At 35.4% G+C, this 21049-nt stretch overlaps 2 protein-coding genes and 1 long non-coding RNA gene across 3 annotated transcripts in view; 2 read left to right on the top strand and 1 right to left on the bottom strand.

Annotated features, from left to right (window-relative positions):
• Positions 1–950, top strand: part of LOC136815384 (mucin-2-like) — a 32970-nt gene extending 32020 nt beyond the window's left edge. The window contains exons 25-26 of the mRNA XM_067071821.1: positions 273–458; positions 740–950. Coding sequence (XP_066927922.1) covers positions 273–458; positions 740–858 — 305 coding nt within the window. The 3' untranslated portion in view covers positions 859–950. The remainder of the gene's footprint in view (positions 1–272; positions 459–739) is intronic.
• Positions 951–9302: 8352 nt separating this feature from the next.
• LOC136815409 (tissue factor pathway inhibitor 2-like) lies at positions 9303–11272 on the top strand. The gene is made up of 4 exons (XM_067071850.1): positions 9303–9405; positions 10025–10153; positions 10523–10708; positions 10948–11272. The coding sequence occupies exons 1-4, from the start codon at positions 9351–9353 to the stop codon at positions 11064–11066; spliced, it is 489 nt and encodes a 162-aa protein (XP_066927951.1). The 5' UTR covers positions 9303–9350; the 3' UTR covers positions 11067–11272.
• A 4013-nt stretch (positions 11273–15285) lies between these two features.
• On the bottom strand, positions 15286–16584 carry LOC136815408 (uncharacterized). Its single transcript, XR_010847712.1, has 2 exons — positions 16378–16584; positions 15286–15854 (listed from the first exon to the last, which is right to left on the bottom strand). It is a non-coding gene; the product is annotated as an uncharacterized lncRNA (long non-coding RNA).
• Between the last annotated feature and the right edge of the window lie 4465 nt (positions 16585–21049).

Raw genomic sequence — 21049 nt, 5'->3', positions numbered from 1 at the left:
TTGAATCTCCTTAGATCTGCCTCTGATTAAGTGAATAGATTGGTTTTGTATTTGTCTTCTGGTCAATTACAAGAACAGTTGGATAACCAAGAGATTCGATGAGAACTGACAGCCATTACATTCGCAATCATCATAGCACAAGGACTTTTAAAGGACATCATTTTGAAAATTTCTTTAGTTGATTCTGCTTTGTCAGCTAAAGTGACACGCCTCCTCATGTACTGTTTATGAAATAAAATATCATTAAATTCCGTTTTTTTTCTCCCGAATAGAATACAAGAGTGAATGCGATATGCCAGCAGTTACTGGTGGTGGAAATGACCGTTTGATCCGGTATTACTACAATCCGTCAAAGAAAGAATGCGAATCGTTTGCTTATTCCGGTAAAGGTGGTAACCGGAACAATTTCATCAGTCAACAAGCATGTAAAAGACGCTGCTCGGAAAATAGTGATTCTGGTAGGTCTTAAGATTGTTCTATTCATGATATTCACGTAATGTTTTCCATGGAAACCCAGTGTTCGCCAGTAGTGGCAACTTTTTAACAATTTTTCTATAGCTTTTGTCCTAATTTTCCAGTGGATGGTGGTCTCGCCGGGTCTGCGACACAGGGGTGTCTCCTCTTATATATATGAGAAAATATCTTTAGCGTTACAAATACAAGTTCTTGCAATTCTTTCTCAACTACGTTGAAAACTCGCAATAATTTTTCTTCTTTTCTTCTTTTCTAATTTTCACAGTTTCAACCGAATGCCGTGACGTCATAAACACGTGTGCTGAATTCGAACGTAAGGGATATTGTAGTCGAAGTATTGTTTCATCGACATACTGTAGGAAAACATGCAAAACATGCACTTGATGTAAAAGAGACTGGACTATAGTACTATAAAAATAATCGAGGCAAGATTTTAAAGACAAAGAAATAGAAGAGAAATAATTGCTGATCTGTTTTGAAAGAATTTTAAAAAACTGTGGATAAGGAATATAACAATTCTTGAAAATTACGACGCATCAAATTATCATACAATATGGATTTTTTTTGAAGAAAAAAAAATTACAAATGAAATTTATATTGAAAAACATCTTTTGAAATAATTATTTTATTTGATAATACCTATCTTTTTATTATTACTGTTATTTCATTATTGACCATTAAAAACGACAAAGTACTTTAAAATCAAGCACCTTCGTTTCATGCAACTTGCATCCAACAAAAAGTTTCAGTTGTGTTTTGTATAACACCCCTGTTTTACAGCCCCGATGGAACTTCTTCTCACAGTGCAGATGGGATGGACATTTCATTGTTCTTAAGTCCAAAAATCTAGTGGGGATTGTTTTGGAGTGTAATTCTTCTATAGAATTTTGAAAGTTTATGAAAACGAATTTAATTCAGTGGGACGGGGGTTTCACCGGGTCTGTAACGTAGGGGTGTCATATAAGAATTGGTTTGTTGGTAAAAAATCTAACTGTATATTGGTTTGGAACAATTTACAAAAGGATTTTACACGATAAGTTAAAGTTGAGAGTAGAATTGTTTGATACTCAAAGTTTTACGGAACTTTTCGTTGCGATCTTCAAAATTCAATACGGTTTAATATAAAAGGATCTATTACTTATTATTGGTATTGGGTTTTTGATTATAAATTAAACCTAGCTCTCTTGAAATTTGCTTGAAGTGTTTTCAGTAATCAATTATAAAACCCAGGATGCATTTTGTGTTGACGATAGCTAGATAAAACAGTATTTGGAAGTTTTTTTAGATTTTATATATTTTGATATCGTATTATAAATAGTTTTACTTTTTTATAACTTTTTTTTTTGGAAAATTTTCCAGTTGTATTATACTAAAAGAAGTATCTTGTATTTATGTTTTCCAAACCCTAAAATAATGTAGCAGAGAGAAATGCAGATCCAAAGATACTTATTATGTCACAAACAAAAAATCCATACTCCTATGATTTATTTATTGATAGTTAAGGGATAATCAGATGGTTTGAGATATTTGGCCTGTAGTAACCTTCTACTGTTCTGAGTAAAACCTCAAAATATTTTTGCCTAACTATTTTCCTAAGTCGAGATATATTAGTTACAAGTTGCATTGCTTTTAGTAAGAATTACAATTAAAGAACCGTGTAAAAACCCATTTTCAGTAATTTCAAATTGTAACATCTCGACTTTGGAAAACAGTTAGACCAAAATACTTGGAGGTTTTACTCAGGACCGTAGAAAGGTATCTCAAACCATCTGATAATCCCTTTAATGAAGCTGAGCTAAACATCGAGGAACTTTTAAAGGCCACTTATCCCACGCCTACCCATTCTGCCACTTTGAGGTTGATTTTTTTTTAAATTTCCAGTAGTATTTCTCGAACTTGCGAGGATTCGAATAAGTTGTTTGAGATAGAAAGATACAAGTTCGATTTCTTTTTTGCAACTACGACAGCTTTATAAGTCTAGAACGATGCCAAAAAGTCAAAAACCTAATGTTTGGAGTCCTACAACCATTGCGTTTCAAGGCCGAAGGGCGAGAGGCGAAACTTTAACCCTTCTCAAGCAAGAGAAACTGAAGCTTCTTATTTCCCATCCAAAACGCACATCGTAATCAGGACGATAGATTGTATCTAGTGGTTCCTTTATTTTGGAGTTTAAAGTTTCTTCTTTCAGACTTCTGATGAATTCGATGTTTTTTCTCGCAAATGGGAGGAGACTATAATAAATATCCAAAATTTTTCTCCTACTGCTACAATCTTTCTTGGGGATTTCAATGTCAAGAATTCTGACTGGTGGAGCGGTGATGTCACCAATCCTGGAGGTAGAGAAATTCAAAATCTAGCTACCCAGCATGGTCTGAAACAATTAATTGATGGGCCTACTCATCTCCTTGATAATTCAACTTCTTGCATTGATCTAATTTCTTCATCAGCAGATCATTTGATTCTGGATACTGGTATCCTCCCATCTTTGCACCCTAAGTGCCATCACCAAATAACCTTTTGCAAGCTAAACTTTAAAATCCCCTACGCTCCATCTTATGAACGAAAGGTTTGGGACTTCTCCAGAGCAGATCCCGTTCTAATACGAAGGGCGGTAGACATGGTTGACTGGGATAGGTGTTTTGAGGGTACTGATATGGATGGCCGGGTCTCCCTCTTGACTGAAACCATCATTAATATTATGTCAAACTTTGTGCCTAATAAAGTCATAACCATCAGGAATAAGGATGCGGTATGGACGACGGCTGAGATAAAGAGAGCCCTACTTGTAAAATCGAAAGTTTATGAGCGGTATGTAAAAAATGGGAGGAGGAAAGAAGACCTCAAAAACCTTCAAGAACATCAATCTAGGTGTAGAAGGGCTGTCAGGGATGCTAAAGATTCTTATTTTGCCCGCTTAGCAAATAACCTTAATGACCCAAACTTAGGTTCAAAGAAATACTGGTCTATTCTAAATCAATTTCTTCATAGGAGGAAGTCGCCAAGAATTCCACCTGTTCGAGATTCCAGCAATAACCTTATTGCTGACGTCGCTACAAAAACAAATATATTTAATCAGTTCTTTGCTAATCAGTGCTCTCTCATAGACACTGATAGTGTTTTACCGCAACAAAAATATGCAACTAATCTTAGAATAAACAATATCGCTCTTGATGAAGCCAAAATCTTAGCCCTCATTCGCGCACTTACGACTAACAAAGCGCATGGTTGGGATGACATCTCCATACAGATGATTAAAATCTGTGATGAATCCTTGGTTAAACCTCTTATGAAGATCTATCAATATTCTTTAGATTTTTGCATTTTTCCATCAAACTGGAAAAGAGCAAATGTTGTTCCTGTGTACAAAAACAAAGGGGACAAGAGCGTGGTAAAAAATTATAGACCAGTGTCTTTTCTGCCTATTTTTGGAAAAATCTTTGAAAAATGTATCTTTGACTCCGTCTACACCTATTTCGAAAACAACAATCTTTTCACAAATTCCCAGTCTGGTTTCCGCAAGGGTGACTCTTGTGTATCTCAGCTGTTATCCATAACACACAACATCCTGAATGGTTTTGATGTTGATCCACCCCTAGATACTCGTGGAGTGTTCCTTGATATTTCCAAAGCTTTTGACAGAGTTTGGCACGATGGTTTAATTTTCAAACTTAAGTCATATGGTGTTTCTGGCTCCCTTCTTTTATTAATCCAGAATTTTCTACACGGGAGACGGCAGCGGGTTGTTCTTGATGGTCAAGCTTCTGATTGGACGGAAGTCTTAGCAGGTGTACCTCAGGGATCTATTCTCGGACCCCTCTTTTTTTTTGATTTACATTAATGACCTCCCTGAAGGAATCATTTCCATGATCAAAATTTTTGCTGATGACTCATCCTTGTTTTCGCTTATCCTAGACCATATTCGCTGTTCTCAAGAACTGAACAGTGACATGCAGAAGATAAGTGAGTGGGCTCATCAATGAAAAATGTCCTTCAACCCTGATCCTTCTAAACAGGCAGTTGAAGTGTACTTTACCCGGACGTTAAATCCAGCTAACCCCCAGAAATTATTTTCAATAATGCAGCCATTGCAGTTCAGGATCATCAAAAACATCTTGGTCTCATACTTGATCAAAAGCTGGCCTTTGACCGTCACCTTGATGAAAAAATAAAAAAAGCTAATCAAGGTATTGGTCTTATTCGCAGACTTCGTAAGTTTCTACCCAGGGAATCTCTTGTCACTATATACAAAACCTATGTTAGACCACACCTAGATTATGGAGATATCGTATATGATCGTCCTGGTAATTCTACATTTTCTGAAAAACTCGAGTCTGTTCAATATGATGCCTGTCTTGCGATTACTGGATGCTTCAGAGGAACATCCAGAGAAAAAATATACCTTGAGCTAGGCTTTGAAAGCCTGGCAGACAGACGGTTAATTAGAAGACTCGTATTTTTTTATAAAATAATCAATGGCTTTGCTCCTTACGCTTATCTTACAAATATTCTTCCTCCCCAGAGAGGAGAGGAAGAACGCAATGCAGGGCGAAGGATAAAACCACCACTCGAGGCACCTTTCTGTAGAACTGAGCGTTATCGTGCCTCTTTCTTTCCTTTTTGCATAAATGAATGGAATAACCTCGGAGATCATATACGAAATCTTCCCACTATTAAGTCTTTCAAGCAAGCAACTCTCCGATTTCTCAGACCCAGTGGTAACTCAATTTTTAGAGCTAGTGACAACGATGGTGTTGTTCTCCTTAACCGATTAAGGGTTGGTTTCAGTCATCTTCGTAAGAATAAGTTCAGGCATTATTTTGCAGACACAGTTGACCCCTTCTGCAACTGTCGACAAAATTCAGTAGAAACAACACAGCATTTTTTGATGCATTGCTCTGATTACTCTAATGACAGACTTGTGATGTTTGACAGCCTTCTTCAACTTGACATAACCTTGTTTCCATTTAATCCCAAAACATTGTGTAGAATACTTCTTTATGGCGACCCCGATTTTAGCATTGTCCAAAATCACGATATATTGAGTATAACAATAAAATTTATCTGTGATACAAGCCGTTTTGGGGGACCGTTATTTTAGTCTTTTACTCTAACTGCTCTCCAAGCTCTTTTTGTTTTTGTTTTTTATTTTTTGTTAGTATTTATCCTCTGTAGTAAGTTTTTTTTTCCATGCATTTATCAATTGATTTATTAATTTATTGTTAGCTTAGTTTGGGTTCCTTCCTCCTGGCGGTATGATCTGGTGGTCCTTTTGCGGGAGGTTAGGAACCCTTAGTTTTGTACTATTTGTTCGTGTTACATTTACTATAGATCAAAAAAAAAAAAAAAAAAAAAACAAGACGACTTAAAGTCGAAAATTTCGCCTAGAATTTAAACTGCATAGGAAAAACAAGAAGTAGAGATTGAAGCCAATTTGAAATCTACTTTACATTGAGCCTTGATGAAACAATTTTACAAGAACAACGAGGCTTAAAATCGCTAAAAAAAGAGACCAATTTAAGAACAACTGTTGTTTAATTTTTAAGAACTAATAAACAAAGGTAATATCACCGTCTATCAAAAGTTATTTATTTGATTCTTATAAAGCAAATGCTTATATAAGAAAAATGAATATGCTCATATTGTGCGCCATCTCTTGTTTATTTTGTAAGAGGTAATTACCGAAAGGTATATTACCGTCTATCAAGAGTTATTAGCGAGATTATGTATCGGAGATATTCTACGGCTACGGTTGCGGGGCTGCCTGTACGGGTCGTCAACAAAGGCGACATGTCGTTGTCTACTTTGCTCTGTACGGGAAAAACACCAAAACACCGTATAAGCAAAGTCGACATAATGCCGTACGTCAAATATCGAACTTGCTTTCACCCGCCATTACTTGCCTTACTCGCCATTTCCCTCGCCGCTTTAACCGTAGCCGTAGAGAATTCCAGATACATAATCTCGCTATTGATTTGATGCTTATAAAGTAATTGCTTACAAGAAAAATAAATCATAAAGTATATGCTTATAAGAAAAATAAATGAGCTCATATTGTGCGCCGTTCCTTGTTTACTTTGGAACAACTAATTACCGAAAGCTATATTACCGTCTATCAAGAGTTATTAATTTGATTCTTATAAAGTAAATGCTTATAAGAAAAATAAATATGCTCATATTGTGCGCCATTCCTTGTTTACTTTGTAAGAACTAATTACCGAAAGGTATATCACCGTCTATCAAGAGTTATTGATTTGATTCTTATAAAGTATATGCTTATAAGAAAAATAAATGTGCTCATATTGTGCGCCATCCCTTGTTTACTTTGTAAAAACTAATTACCGAAAGGTATATTACCGTCTATAAAGAGTTATTGATTTGATTCTTATAAAGTAAATGCTTATAAGAAAAATAAATAAGGTCATATTGTGCGCCATCCTTTGTTTACTTTGTAGGAACTAATTACCGAAAGGTATATTACCGTCCATCAAGAGTTATTGATTTGATTCTTATAAAGTAAATCAAAACTGTGGAGCTAAAGACACAAAGATATATGACGTAATCCAAAGAAAACCCGCGAAAATCGTCCGTGGTTATACGAGCGTGTAATTTGTAAATTAAATTTAGTGAGTTCGTCCACCGTATCAATCACTTTCGTTTTCTAATTTTTTTTCCGAGGACACCGCAGAAAGGCTATCGTAATACTTTCGCTAAGCGAAATTAAAAATGAACATATAAACGACTTGACATCTATCTTTTATTGTCTCTATGAAGCGAGCTTCGTTGCCGCTTGTATTTCAAAATTGGTATGAAAAATCCGACAATATACAAAACATTACTCATTATGTACAAAAGAATTATTTTCGAATTTTTTTACAAGTTTGTAATATATTTTATCAACATTTTCAACTCTGAAATGCAGAATTTCAACTGCATGTATACTTTTGAATCCCTTTTGTCACTCCAATAATTTTTTTTATGACTTGAAAAAAATAGCTTGCCAAAGCTTGTGTAATACGAATATCAAAAAATTAAAATGTGACACTCTCAAAAATTATTAGACACTTTTAAGTCAAAATTTAGAAATATTAGTCGGGAGTTTTGACAAGCTGACGATAATTTTGCCTCTATTATCTTTGTTATGATATAGATAAAAGACTTGAGAAGAGTAGAACAACAGAGACTTTTGTCGAAGTTTTGACGTTGTAAGCAAGGTATTCCCAAGTGGTATATCATCAAAATCTATTGTTTCATTTTATGCTTTTAACGAGGCAGCAACGAAGCTAGCTGTGTTATCTTTAAAAAGACAAAGGAGATAGATGTCCATTTGTTTATATGTTCATGGTAGAAAGGATGTGTGCATTGTCCACAGATATCTAAGCCCGAAGGGCTAGATAGGCAACTTTAAGCTTTCTCCAGCAAAAAAAGTGAAGCAAAAAAAGTGAAGCAAAAATTTGACTTTTTAAATTTCGTGCCGATGGATAGGATCTAGCATTTTAATTGTTTTCGGAGCGCGAGATAAAAAAAAGTAGGCGGCAAACGCTATTTCACATCTCTCAAACCGGTGAAATTGCATATTTTAGTCACGTGACTCTGGTAGGAAATCCTTCCAAAGATGAGCTTCACTTTTTGACCAAGGCCGCAAATTTAGCCCTTCGGGCTTTACAGATATCTGTGGCATTGTCTGGTAAGGTTGCAAAATCAACAAAATAGAAAAATTAGTCCCTCTTAGGGTACCTTTTTGGAGGAATTTGGATAGAATTGAAAATTTTGGAGTTTCAGTCTTATTCAGGGTTACTTTTTTCGCAAATTTTGGAAAAACTTTCAAAAAATGAGTCCCACGTAGGGTCCATTTTTCCAGCCTCAGCAGCACACCCTCGTCAGTCGGCAAGGGTAGTACTAGATTTAAAATCGTCGTAATTGCAGCCAGAAATTAGGTCTTTAAAGTTGAACCCTTGCAGTACAGAGAAAATTTGGCCAAATTAGAGCAAAATTTTGTTTATTTTAAAGCAAAAAATGATAAGATCATACAAAATTTTGCCCTCAAAACTTCGTTTCTCTCACCTTTTACACCTTTTAGAAAATCTTTTTCTCTCCTATTGATCATTCCTTTACAATTTGGGAAGTCTGAAAAACGCACCCTTAAAGTCACTTACGTTGAATGCCCCTCCCACGTCTTTAAAATTAATATGAGTCAAAAGTTATTATAAACAAAAAATTTTTTTTGCTGGTCCTTTAGATTGCAGTCACGAAACACAAATCATCTTTCAGCAGTAGAAACTATTACGATATCGGTGTCAGAAAATGATAGAAAATAACACAACAGCAAACAAGTAAGCAAGAAAAATTCATGGGAAAAGTTCCCAACGTCCTTGTCAAACCAGATAATGACAACGTCATTCAACTATCCTTGCTAATGATATCTGTATATGCAAGGGATTTTGGATGTTTTGCAAGATATGTGATGGTTTGGTAACCGATAAAAAAAGACCGGATAATTGTACAGCCAATCGAGTAACATTTTGTAAAATGTCCAGGTCACGACCACAGTCCATATACGATAAGGGATAGTTAACACGGTACGAAAATAATTTTGAAAATTTCACAAATGGTGACGAAGTTTCATCAATGGAACACGTGGCAAGCATGCTTCCGATAAGTACCGCCCAGTACTTTTCTCAATCAATGACTTATCAAGATTGTTTTTAAATTAGAAACCTTTAAAATGACTGATATGAGAGAGTTTCGTGCCAAAAATCTTGCCTATAAATAGGGGACCATGCAGAACCAGAATCATCATAAATCGACCAACCAATACCATTTGGAAACAAATATATTAAATCTGGAACATTTGAAATATAACCGGAGGACAAAGAGCGATGAAGCTTGGATTGTTGGCACTGTTTCGCCTGGTCCTACCAGCGCTTGTTTTATGTAAGTTTATAACATTTATAAGTTTGAAAATCTTTAACGATTTCTTAATATTTCACGTTTGAATCTAAGTCAAAAAGCTGTACCTTTTTGCTTAAGATTTGACAATAAGATATTAAAAATTTCCTAATGAAAATATTCTTAAGCTAAATCATTATGACTTTTTTGGGATTTAAGATTAAGGTTTTTCAATATCTAAATTCTGTCTCATATAATTTGCAGCGGAGAGAAAAAAAGCAATGACTTTTGATAGAATTCGAATAAGATGGCGGTTTTGTGTTTGTTGAAAAAAATAATCCGCAGTGGAATGTTATCAAAAAAAAAAAAAAAAATTAAAAGATCGAAAAACGAAGATGAAAAATGAAGAAGAAAAAACTCAGCTTTTCGAAAAATAATGTTATGATCTTGTGTTTTGTTTTTGTATGCCTCCTTTTAATTTAACAGTACCTCGCAGTCATTCTTATATAGTCTGTTAATTTCACAAACTAGAACGCAGTCCCTTTGTCCTAAACCGTGACGTAACGTCTAGTAAAAGCTAGAAATCATTTTGTCAATTCTGCTTTGTCATAATAAGAAGTGCGCCTCCTAAATGAAAATACCCTTCTTTTTTTCCATATATTAGGTTTGAGCGAAACGTACGAGACAGTTGAAGCCCTGGTTATCCCAGGATGTCCATCCAATTCAGGACGATACGGATGTTGCGTGGATGGAATCACACCTGCTCAAGGTCCCAATCAACAAGGATGCCCAGGTAAGAACTTTAGCTTCTCATCTTCCCTTTCCCTATTGCCATTAAGCAATGGTCTTCATTCATTTATAAGGAGAATGGCTTAAAGATGCACTCTTCATCATCAATTTTGAATCTCCTTAGATCTGCCTCTGATTAAGTGAATAGATTGGTTTTGTATTTGTCTTCTGGTCAATTACAAGAACAGTTGGATAACCAAGAGATTCGATGAGAACTGACAGCCATTACATCCACAATTATCATAGCACAAGGACTTTTAAAGGACATCACTCTAAAGATTTCTTTATGTCAGCAAAAGAAACACGCCTCCTTACATATGTACTGTTTATGAAATAAAATATCATTAAATTCAGTTTTTTTTCTCTCGAATAGAATACAAGAGTGAATGCGATATGCCAGCAGTTACTGGTGGTGGAAATGACCGTTTGATCCGGTATTACTACAATCCGTCAAAGAAAGAATGCGAATCGTTTGCTTATTCCGGTAAAGGTGGTAACCGGAACAATTTCATCAGTCAACAAGCATGTGAAAGACGCTGCTCCGAAAATAGTGATTCTGGTAGGTCTTAAGATTGTTCTATTTATGATTTTCACGTAATGTTTTCCATGGAAACCCAGTGTTCGCCAGTAGTGGCAACTTTTTAACAATTTTTCTATAGCTTTTAATCAACTCTTCCAGGACACAAGGGTGTCTCCTCTTATATGTATGAGAAAATATCTTTAGCGTTACAAATATAAGTTCTTGCAATTCTTTCTCAACTACGTTGAAAAGATTTCTTTCTTTTCTAATTTTCACAGTTTCAATCGAATGTCGTGACGTCATAAACACGTGTGATGAATTCAAACGTAAGGGATATTGTAGTCGACGTATTGTTTCATCGACATACTGTAGGAAAACATGCAAAACATGCACTTGATGTAAAAGAGACTGGACTATAGTAAAACAACAATAATCGATTTTAGAGACAAAGAAATAGAAGAGAAATAATTTCCGATCTGTTTTGAAAGAATTTTTAAAAACTGCGGATAAAGAATACAACAATTCTTGAAAATTGCGATGCATCATACAATATGGATTGTTTTGAAGAAAAAAAATTACAAATTAAATTTATATTGAAAAGCATATTTTGAAATACTTATTTTATTTGATAACCCCTTTTTATTATTACTGTTATTTCATTATTGACCATTAAAAACGACAAAGTACTTGTCCGAAACGAAATAAGTGGAGGACTGTATATTTCTATTAGATGTTTCTTCTTCTCTATCTAGTTTCGTACTAATCATAAATTACAAATGTCGCGATTTATATATCCAAACTGTCAATCATAATTTCTATTCCACGACAGTACTTTAAAATCAAGCACCTTCGTTTTATGCAACTTGCATCCAACAATAATTGTTCAGCCTAAGCTGAGCATTCAAATAGGTAAAATTTTCTTCCATCAGCATCATAAGACGGCAAAAAAAAAAAATCCGATTTTCCGATCTCACTTTGATTTCTAAACTTTCTTCCAATCGGGTTAACTTTTTGGGTACTTTTAGCGTGCGTTGTTTTTACAGATCATAATGTAGTTTCAAGATGGCGGCGGCTCAAGCGATAGTCAGATGTGATAAGTCAGTGTTGTACCAAAGTATTTCCAGTGTAAATCTGTTGCAAGCTTCAATTTCTGTCATTTATTTTTTTAACTCGGCAAATCAAACACATGATTTTCATCAAGGGGATTCTTTTTCTATATCCTTTGAAGGTTTAAAGCCGTTTGCTCAAGTTTTTGTTTATGTTGCAAATTTTCTGATATATACTTTTTATTGCTGCTTTTTAATAGTTTTTGCAATAAAAACATATATTTTTCCTGTTTGCCTCTAGGGGAATTGATGGTGTTATAATGTTATTGGGATTTGATAAAGTTTACAAAAGTACAGCTACTGTATAAATTTGATATAAAGACTGGATGCAATCGTGCTTTTTTGGACTTGGACGTGTTTGTGATAAAGGCGAATCGCAAAAAACTGTTTGGTTCCCGTCATTTCTACTTTAAAAAGTGGGAGTCGTTCGGCCGGTCAGTCGAAAATATTTTTCTGTTAAGAAGCAGCTATACACCTTGTTGAAAGGGAATTCGTGTGGACTGATCTGAATTTTAAAATTGAGAAACCGTGGATAAATTGGTGTTTTCGGTTTACTCTCCATTAGCATGCGGCTCTCTACTTCGATTTGAAAACTTTTAAACACAGAGCGTGCAGAGGTCAACAGTGGAAATCCAGCAAAGCAGCGGAAAAGCTTTCCGACTCTCCAGCCCGTAACCGTAAATCAGATGACGGGAACCAAATGATGACAGCACATCTCCTATTATTGGACTTGCAAAATTATGACAAATGGTCTTTGGAATCTGATCATTTATATTAATATTAATATATACAGTTCTTGTTGAAATTGATCAAACTATTTTTCACGCAGTTCCGGACGCAGATTGTGTTTTTCTAACCTTTTCTAACCTTGGTGCACATTTTGACTGAATGATGGAATGGAATGAATGGCGATAACAGTTTATAGATATCTCTTATCAGACTTGCAGAAAGCGGGCTGCCGTCAAGTTACACAACATGCTGTGCACACTCTCGTCACAACTTGCACAGCCATAACAAACAGATCAATCTGGTCTTCATTTAACATTGTTTTAAAGTTTAAAAAACACTGCCAGTGCTTGGCACAGAAGAGAGGACTCCCAGTTGAAATTAATTGCTACACCTCTGCCCTGTTGAATTTATTTATTATGGTTGTGTGTTTATTCCGCCAAGGCGGTAAATCAATCGCCCAAATTCATAAACCAATCAAAAGCGAGTTTAAAGCAAAACGGGGGAAAATGAGCTTCTCGCATAGTTGTGAATTTTAAGTTTTGCTTTCGATTATCATTTGCGACCAGCAAAGTCTTCAAGATGGTTGTGTGCATGTTGTGTAACTTGACGGTTACAAAACTACAAAATTTATTTACCCAGACTGGCCATCCATATAGTACGTACGCAGTGAAGGGGGAGAGGGGGTTCAGCAAAAGCGTACATCTATTGTTTAAACAAAGTCATTTCTATTGTTCTCTGCGTACCAGGGGGAGGGGGTGTCAAATATTTGGAAAATCTTTGCGTACGTACTATATGGACAATGCTAAAGAGAAGTATACTTTGAGCTTCTCGTGGGGGGGGGGGGGGTTGGAGGAGCTCTCAGGCTTGTTTTACATAATTTTAAATCAAGTTATCAAATGTTTCACATTTTGTACATTATTCAACATATTTAGTCTACTCTGTTTCAGTGCATCTCTTACATCTGTTAACCCACTTATTAAAGCTATCTAGCTAAGCTCTATTGGCTGACCTTCCAGCTTCGGCTGGTTTATTTTCAGTTGTGTTTTGTATAACACCCCTGTTTTACAGCCCCGATGGAACTTCTTCTCACAGTGCAGATGGGATGGACATTTCATTGTTCTTAAGTCGAAAAATCTAGTGGGGATTGTTTTGGAGTGTAATTCTTCTACAGGGTGTCCCTAATTAAAGTATCGAGTTTGAACATGCGATTGAGTAGAAAAGTTTGTGTGTGTTATCGCTAAAATATAAGAACGTTCTCCATCACACAGTCTCATTACAAAAGGTAGTTACAACGTATAAATTAATTGTAATGACAAAGAAAAAAGAGGGAGAGCTTAAAATACAATTTTGTGAACACGCACATAAAACTTTCTACTCATAGTTGTGTTTCGACTCGATACTTTAATTAGGGACGCCCTGTATATAGAATTTTGAAAGTTTATGAAAACGAATTTAATTCATAGTGGGACGGGGGTTTCACCGGGTCTGTAACGTAGGAGTATTATATAAGAATTGGTTTGTTGGTAAAAAAATCAAACTGTATTGGTTGAAAAACTGAGCAAATTTAAGAAGCTAGAAAGCCGAAACAATAGGAAAAGGTTTTGGAACAATTTATAAAAGAATTTTATTGGTATTAATCAAATTATTTAATTATAATTTAATTATAAATTAAATCGAGCTCTCTTGAAATTTGCTTGAAGTGTCTTCATCCGTCTTCATTAATCAGTTACAAAGTTTTCCAGTTGTATTATACTAAAAGAAGTATCTTGTATTTATATTTTCCAAACCCATAAATAATGTAGCAGAGAGAAATGCAGATCCAAAGATACTTATTATGTCACAAACACAAAATCCATACTCCTATGATTTATTTATTGACAGTTAATGGGATAATCAGATGGTTTAAGACATTTGGCCTGTAGTAACCTTCTACTGTTCTGAGTAAAACCTCAAAATATGTAAATTTCTTCTTCAGAGAGCCTAAAAAAGGAACTCTGACCAGCGGTACGTCCCCGTACCCAATTTTCCCTAAGTTTGCCTCCCCCGGGCCTAGATCCTGGGTTTAAAACATTCGAAAAAATCCTAAGTGGTATAACTGAGACAAGAGAAAAGGAGAAGCTATTTCAGAATTTGCCATATGTAGAAAGGATGGATGCATTGTCCGGAGGGGGGGGGGGCAAACCTGGGCAAAAAGGGTTACGGGGATGTGTTGCTGGTCAGGGTAACTTTTTTCACCCCATGACTCCCAGTTAGGGTCACAAAAACAACAAAATAGAAAAATTAGTCCCTTTTAGGGTATTCCTTTTGAGGAAGTTTGGATAAAAAGTTTTGGAATTTCAGTCCCATTCAGAGTCACTTTTTTTCGCAAATTTTAGCAAAACTTCATCCACTTAGGGTTCATTTTTCCAGCCACCGTACTTGCTGCCAAAAATTAGGTCTTTAAAGTTGGACCCTTGCAGTACAGCAGAAAAAAATTAGCCAAAAACTTTTGCTCCTTTTAAAGCAAAAAATGATCAGATCATCCTAAATCTTTCCTTCAAAACTTCGTTTTTCTCACCTTTAACACTCCTTAGAGAATCTTTTTCTTTCATAAAATTGGTCCTTATTACTTAGTACTATTTGGGAATTCTGAAAAACGCACCCTTAAAGTCCGCGCCTACGTTAGGTCACTTACCTTGAGGGCCCCTCCCTCGTCTTCGAAGTTGATATGAGTGAAGTATTTTTTGTCGATTTCTTTAAGTCTCGTTCAATCCCTCCCCTTTAATGTAAAACCTTCTGGTCTAACTGGCTGAGCTTCCACTGCAGTTGGCTATATTTGGATTTTGTCTAGCTGTGATATTTACAAATCGTATTTGATAAATTATACAATCTATTAACCTAAGTTACAAAATACAGTCAATTTTGCTTTGAGTGTAAACTTATTTGCTAAGAAAATAAACTTTCCAAAGGTGTTTCCAACACGACAAAAGTTATGATATTTCAATATCTTCGAATCTGGTCAGCTACCAACCTTTTCTTCTAAACGAAGCTACTGATAATCTTAATTAACGTAACTGTTCCGAGAGTTTGAGCACATGATACAGTTAATAAGATACTTGAGCTGGGAGTGGTTTTCGGTGGTTGTGTGGGTGCAGCCGACGGCCATGGGTTAGTCTCGTTAAACTGCTTATAACAGTCCATTCGAAATTGGTACGTATTGCAATTGGGCGTGTCACAGCAACATATTAAGCCAGCAGTTATGTTTCTAGGGCCGCTTCTTTGGTTGCAAGAATCGTATCGGTCAGGTGCCAAACATCCACGGATCTCAAATGAATAAAATACTCGCTGCATGTAACATTTAGTTTCGTTTGCTGGAAAAAGTGAAAGAAATATCGAGGTAAACATTCATTATGTTAAGGAAAAACTTACAGAGAGGATATAGTGAATGGTACAATCCTTGGTGACCAGGTCACGAGTGTGCATTTGAGGTTAGAAAAATTGATCCTATAAAGAACTTGTTAGAATTTATCAGATCAATTGAATTATCATTTTTGAAAATCTATTTAAAAGACAAACTACAAGTGACAGGGTTTCGATGCTAGCATCTATTCAACACCCTTCCATTGAGGAACGACCGAGTACAACTGTTTATTTTTTTCATTAGAACCACAAAAGGCTCTTCCTATCATGTTTTTTTTTATCTTCAAAGGCGAAATTAAGGTTTTTAGACTTTTAAATTTCATTCCAACAACTGAGAGCGTTCGTTTAGCGTTCATTTGTATAAAATTCCCCAGGCTCAGCTTTGTTCTTCAGATTGTTATCATTTTTGATGTTATTGAGTCTCGACTGTTCTTATAAAAAAGCTGTATAAGAAAGAAAGAAAGATGTACGTACATGCGCATTGTTTGATGTCAGGTTTTGGCCAACTATGACCGGGTACCACTCCTGAATGGCAAGACATATTCCCATCCACATCCTTCATACTGTTGAAGACCACAACCATTACTGTTAAAAGCTTCATCAGCCATGTCACCTGTTGTGCCAACATTATCTTTTTGGTTGGTTTCTACTTTGTTTTTTACCTTTAGTGATAAGAACACGCGAACTAAACATTTTAACTAGCCATAACTTTCATTAAGGTGCCACCGCAGCAAAACGAACACATAGAGTTGAATTTGCGTTCAAAAGGAATGATCTTCTTATAGTAGGGGGAAATTTGTAAAATCGCTCGATTTTTTTAGTCAAAGCACTTGTTATACATTTTTGGAAAGCTAAGGGGTAGGGGAATCAAAATAACTTGGGTGCCAATTTTGCTTCGGATACTTTGGTGTGATTTTCGGACAAATACGACAGTCTCGGGCAAAAATCATAGGGTGAAAAATTTGTGAAAATTTTAGCTTGAGAAAACGGAAACCTGTTGTATATTTTTGGAAAGCTCTCAAAAAATTAAGATTAGTGATATATTGCGAGTATAGGTGATTTCAGTACCTAACTCGAGATATTGAGCTTCCGAAAGCGCTAAAACTGGACAAAACAGCTGTTTCTGGCTGAAAACACTGAAAAACACTGTTTTTAAGGATTAATATCTCGAGTTAGGTAAAGAAATCACCTATACTCGCAATATATCACTAATCTTAATTTTTTGAGAGCTTTCCAAAAGTACATAACAGGTCTCTGTTTTCTCAAGCTGAAATTTTCATTATTTTTTTTCCCTATGATTTTTGCCCGAGACCGTCGTATTTGTCCGAAAATCACACCTAAGTGTCCGAAACAAAATTGGCACCCAAGTTATTTTGATTCCCCTACCCCTTAGCTTTCCAAAAATGTATAACAAGTGCTTTGACTAAAAAAATCGAGCGACCTCAAAAAAACGAACAAATTTCCCCCTACTATTAGCCCTACAGTCATTTTTGTTAAGAGTGACTTCTCATCTGAGACAAAATTCTTTCAAATGCTAACAAATGTGTCAAGGGAGTGAATTACAGTCTACTTAGAGTGACATCCGTGCCTTGTCTTACACGTTTTTTATAAGAACTATTTCACAAGAATACGAGGCTGAAATTTGGCCAAAACCTAAGAACAAATTAAGAAGAATCTGAACCTCAGATTTCAGAAATTACTGAGAAGTACTCTCGGGTACCTAATAGCCGGGGGGGGTTGGAATAAGCAGGGGGGGTTGGAAAAAATCTCAAAATTTAATAAGCGGGGGGGGGGGTTGGGAATAAAAATGTCCTGGGTGGAAAATGTTTGAAAAGGAGGCTAATACAGCAGAATTAAGACAAAAAAGGGAACTTTCAAAAATATTTTCCGAAAAATTAATTAGCGGGGGGGGGGGGGGGCGGCTATTAGGTACCCGAGAGTACATGTTTCCATTCTAATTAATATTGACATTTAAGGCTGAAAAACTCATATAAATTTAAGAGCAGCCCAGCCAGAATCATATGACTTACTGGTTTTTCCTATGAAAAGCGTATATATCTAAAGATACTGCTTTTCGTATGTTATTTTACTATTTGAGTAGAGTAATATTTTTAACCTATGAAGAGCGCTTCATAACTACTTGTGGTATAAAAAGGGAATTTCCCAGAAAAGGGAATTTCCTTAGATTCATTCAACTCTCAAGGGATAAGAAAAAGACAAACTGGCATTTCAAAATGAGTAATCAAACCAAAATAACTCCGGAAAAGTCTTTTTGATGATAATAAAACAATAGAGAGACCGTAAGATAAGAATGCTACCGTTAAGCGGAACTAAAATACTGAAAAACGCGCGCAAAATTATGAGATGTTTGCCCAACTTCCTTATGCGTGAAGCTATGAATGCCATCCTCAGAAGCTTTAGGCTTCCTCCGGTGGCAATAAGAAACAATAAATTTGAATGAAAACTTTACTGAGCTCTCACCCACAGATATATAAAGCCCAAAGGGCAAAAAATATGAAGGGGATTTCCCTGCGAAATTTTAAACACCACAAATGATTTTTTAGCCCGCTAAACTACAGTTAGGATCTTACGACCTTAGGATTTAAGGATTTAAAACCTCAAATTTGCTCCAATAAGGCTTGGAATACAGCCTAGAAGCCATCGAACACCTCTCAAATCGAAATATTCAATGAAAGAAAGTTGAAGAGCTAAAATAGCAATTCTCGCGCGAATTTTGAATTCTGAAAAACGTTAAAATACACAAGAATCTCCGACCATCATTATAGAAACGAAAAATAAACTAAATTTGAACATCCCATCCTATCATATCACCTTTCACTTCTCAACTTTCATGTAAAAAATCCCATCTCTCTTCTCACACAGAACTTCTGTTTTGTGTTCTATAAAACAGCTTTATCGATAGGTAAATCTTTAATCAAAACAAACGATTTTATTTACATACAAACATCATCTATGTTTTTTTAAAGAAAAATAGTAAGAATAGTGGCCCACAACTGCCACGGCAAAAAGAAAAAAGTTCACGAAAGGAAGAAATATTTCACGGCAAAAAGAAAAAGTAATAAGAAACTAAAAGCTGGATTGATGATAAAAGAAAGAGAAAAAGCTAGCTCGATTTATTTTGTCATTGTTATGGCTGCCTGGTGCTGCCTACTCTGTTTTTTTTAAGACAGCAGAATGAAGGAAAATGGAAAACTGATTACTTCAGGGAAAGAGGTCCGAAAGGTTCGAATACAATTAAATATTATCATTTTTTACGGAGATATCATAGCATCATCACCAGATAGCAAAAAAAATAGCTATTGTACTTTTATTACTTGTTCATTTCAAGTGAATGCGGTTGGTTACTAAAATTCAGGACTTTGAAAAAAGATAATTTTTTGAAAAGCTTAAAGATTTTAAGAATGACAAAAGCACAAAAGCAACAAAAGTAATACATATTCGTTTTGTAAAAATATTTTTCAGGCTGATTCAAATTTCATTTTATCTTTTCTAACGAATTTGAATTCAATTTCGGCCATTTTCGTAATACATTTTTAATACAAGAACTCGAAAGCAGTTTCAGAGGTACTTAGGTCTAGGGCATGACAAGACTGAAAAATACTTGTAAGGATGCTTATATCCCAAGCAAAATTTTAGGGTAATTCCAAAAATTCATAGAATCTCAGCCGGAATTAGGAAAAGACACTTTTATAGGTTCATGCTTACCACATGCATAAATTTTTGTCACATCTGAGCCAATATGCTTATAAGTGCAATGCTTATAAAAAACTTGTAACGCGAATCGAAAGAATGTTGCTTTTTAACAATTTTGTAAATTCGTAAATTACGTATTACACTATGAAGCTTTTCTTTCGTCTTTCACCTTTCTAAACTTTTAAGCTCTTTAAGCTATTTGGGCAACCTTCTAGATTAACTGGTTTATTTATTTTGCATTTGGCTTTATCATTATTATTTTTTTTTTTTGTATTTGTGTTTTTTATTTTAAGTGTCCCTCTTCGGCCACCGTATGTAACAACCGCCTTAGAGATGAAAGAGCTTTAATTCTCTAAGTGTTTACTTGCATCATTATAGTCAATAGATTGACCTTTCCAATTTAAACATGCCTATTGCTGGCCTATTGCTCGCAGTACAAGCGACATTTTAGGTGTGAAGTCACTTCAACATGATCAGCAATTTTCCTGAGAAAGGTAGAAAGAACGTTCACAGGATGGTTTAGTAACACCTTGCTTAAATCCAAGGCTTTATGTATTTCTCGTTTGAGCCTGGGCATAACTTTGTGTGTTTTTAGTAAGTGAAATTTATGTCAACTAGGAACGGCAGCATGGTGTTAGCTCAGTTGCTCAGTTGGTTTGGCGTACACCTTACAATATAAGGGTAAATCAAAGTACATGTTTGAGACATAGTGGCTGCACCGAAATCTAATCCACTGGGAGGATGATGAATGAGAAATTAGCGTATCTCAAAGTTGTCTTAACGGAGTTCGGCAATGATGTACACTGTAGCTATCAGTTTCCATCATTCAGACGGTCGTTTACAAATAGGAGGTTGTTAAATGTAGGCCAATATCAATCATAGTAACTAAACTGCATAGTTAGTGAAATTGTTAGAAATTTAACTTCATATTTAGTGCAAGTTACCTTAGCCTGGGTAAAAAAATCAATGTTATCATCATGGAGCTAATGTTTTTTTTTCTCTAAGCTAAACATCTGTCAGTTTTGTGGCCATGAAAACTTTTACCGGTCCTAAAAAAAAAATTCAAAATCCTAATTACTTTCGAATCAATCATATGCGGTCAAGGCAAAAGTTACGGGTCCTAAGGGTTGGACTCCTACTATTCTATTGTGTCCATCTTTATCTTCTGCACCTATTTTTGGTCGAAAACAAGTTTAACACATTATTTTGTTTTTTTTTGGTAGATGCAAGGAGTGATCCTCCGCCTCCACCTTTTTTCATTCTTCCATCAAGTTTATCCACAATAAAGATCTAATTACATGGTTTTCATAGATGAAAATATTATAGGTGATATTTACTAAAAAGCTCAACGAACTTGTTGAAATTCGTCGCGTTTTTCAGTAGGTATCCCTAAACAACCTAGAGAAAACCAAAGACTTCATTCAAACTCGAA

Source organism: Clytia hemisphaerica, unplaced genomic scaffold (genome assembly GCF_902728285.1).
Source record: "Clytia hemisphaerica strain Z4C2 unplaced genomic scaffold, Clytia hemisphaerica genome assembly, whole genome shotgun sequence".
Taxonomy (NCBI): domain Eukaryota; kingdom Metazoa; phylum Cnidaria; class Hydrozoa; order Leptothecata; family Clytiidae; genus Clytia; species Clytia hemisphaerica.
Note: the sequence above shows the minus strand (reverse complement) of the source record. Positions and strands in the feature narration are given on the sequence as shown.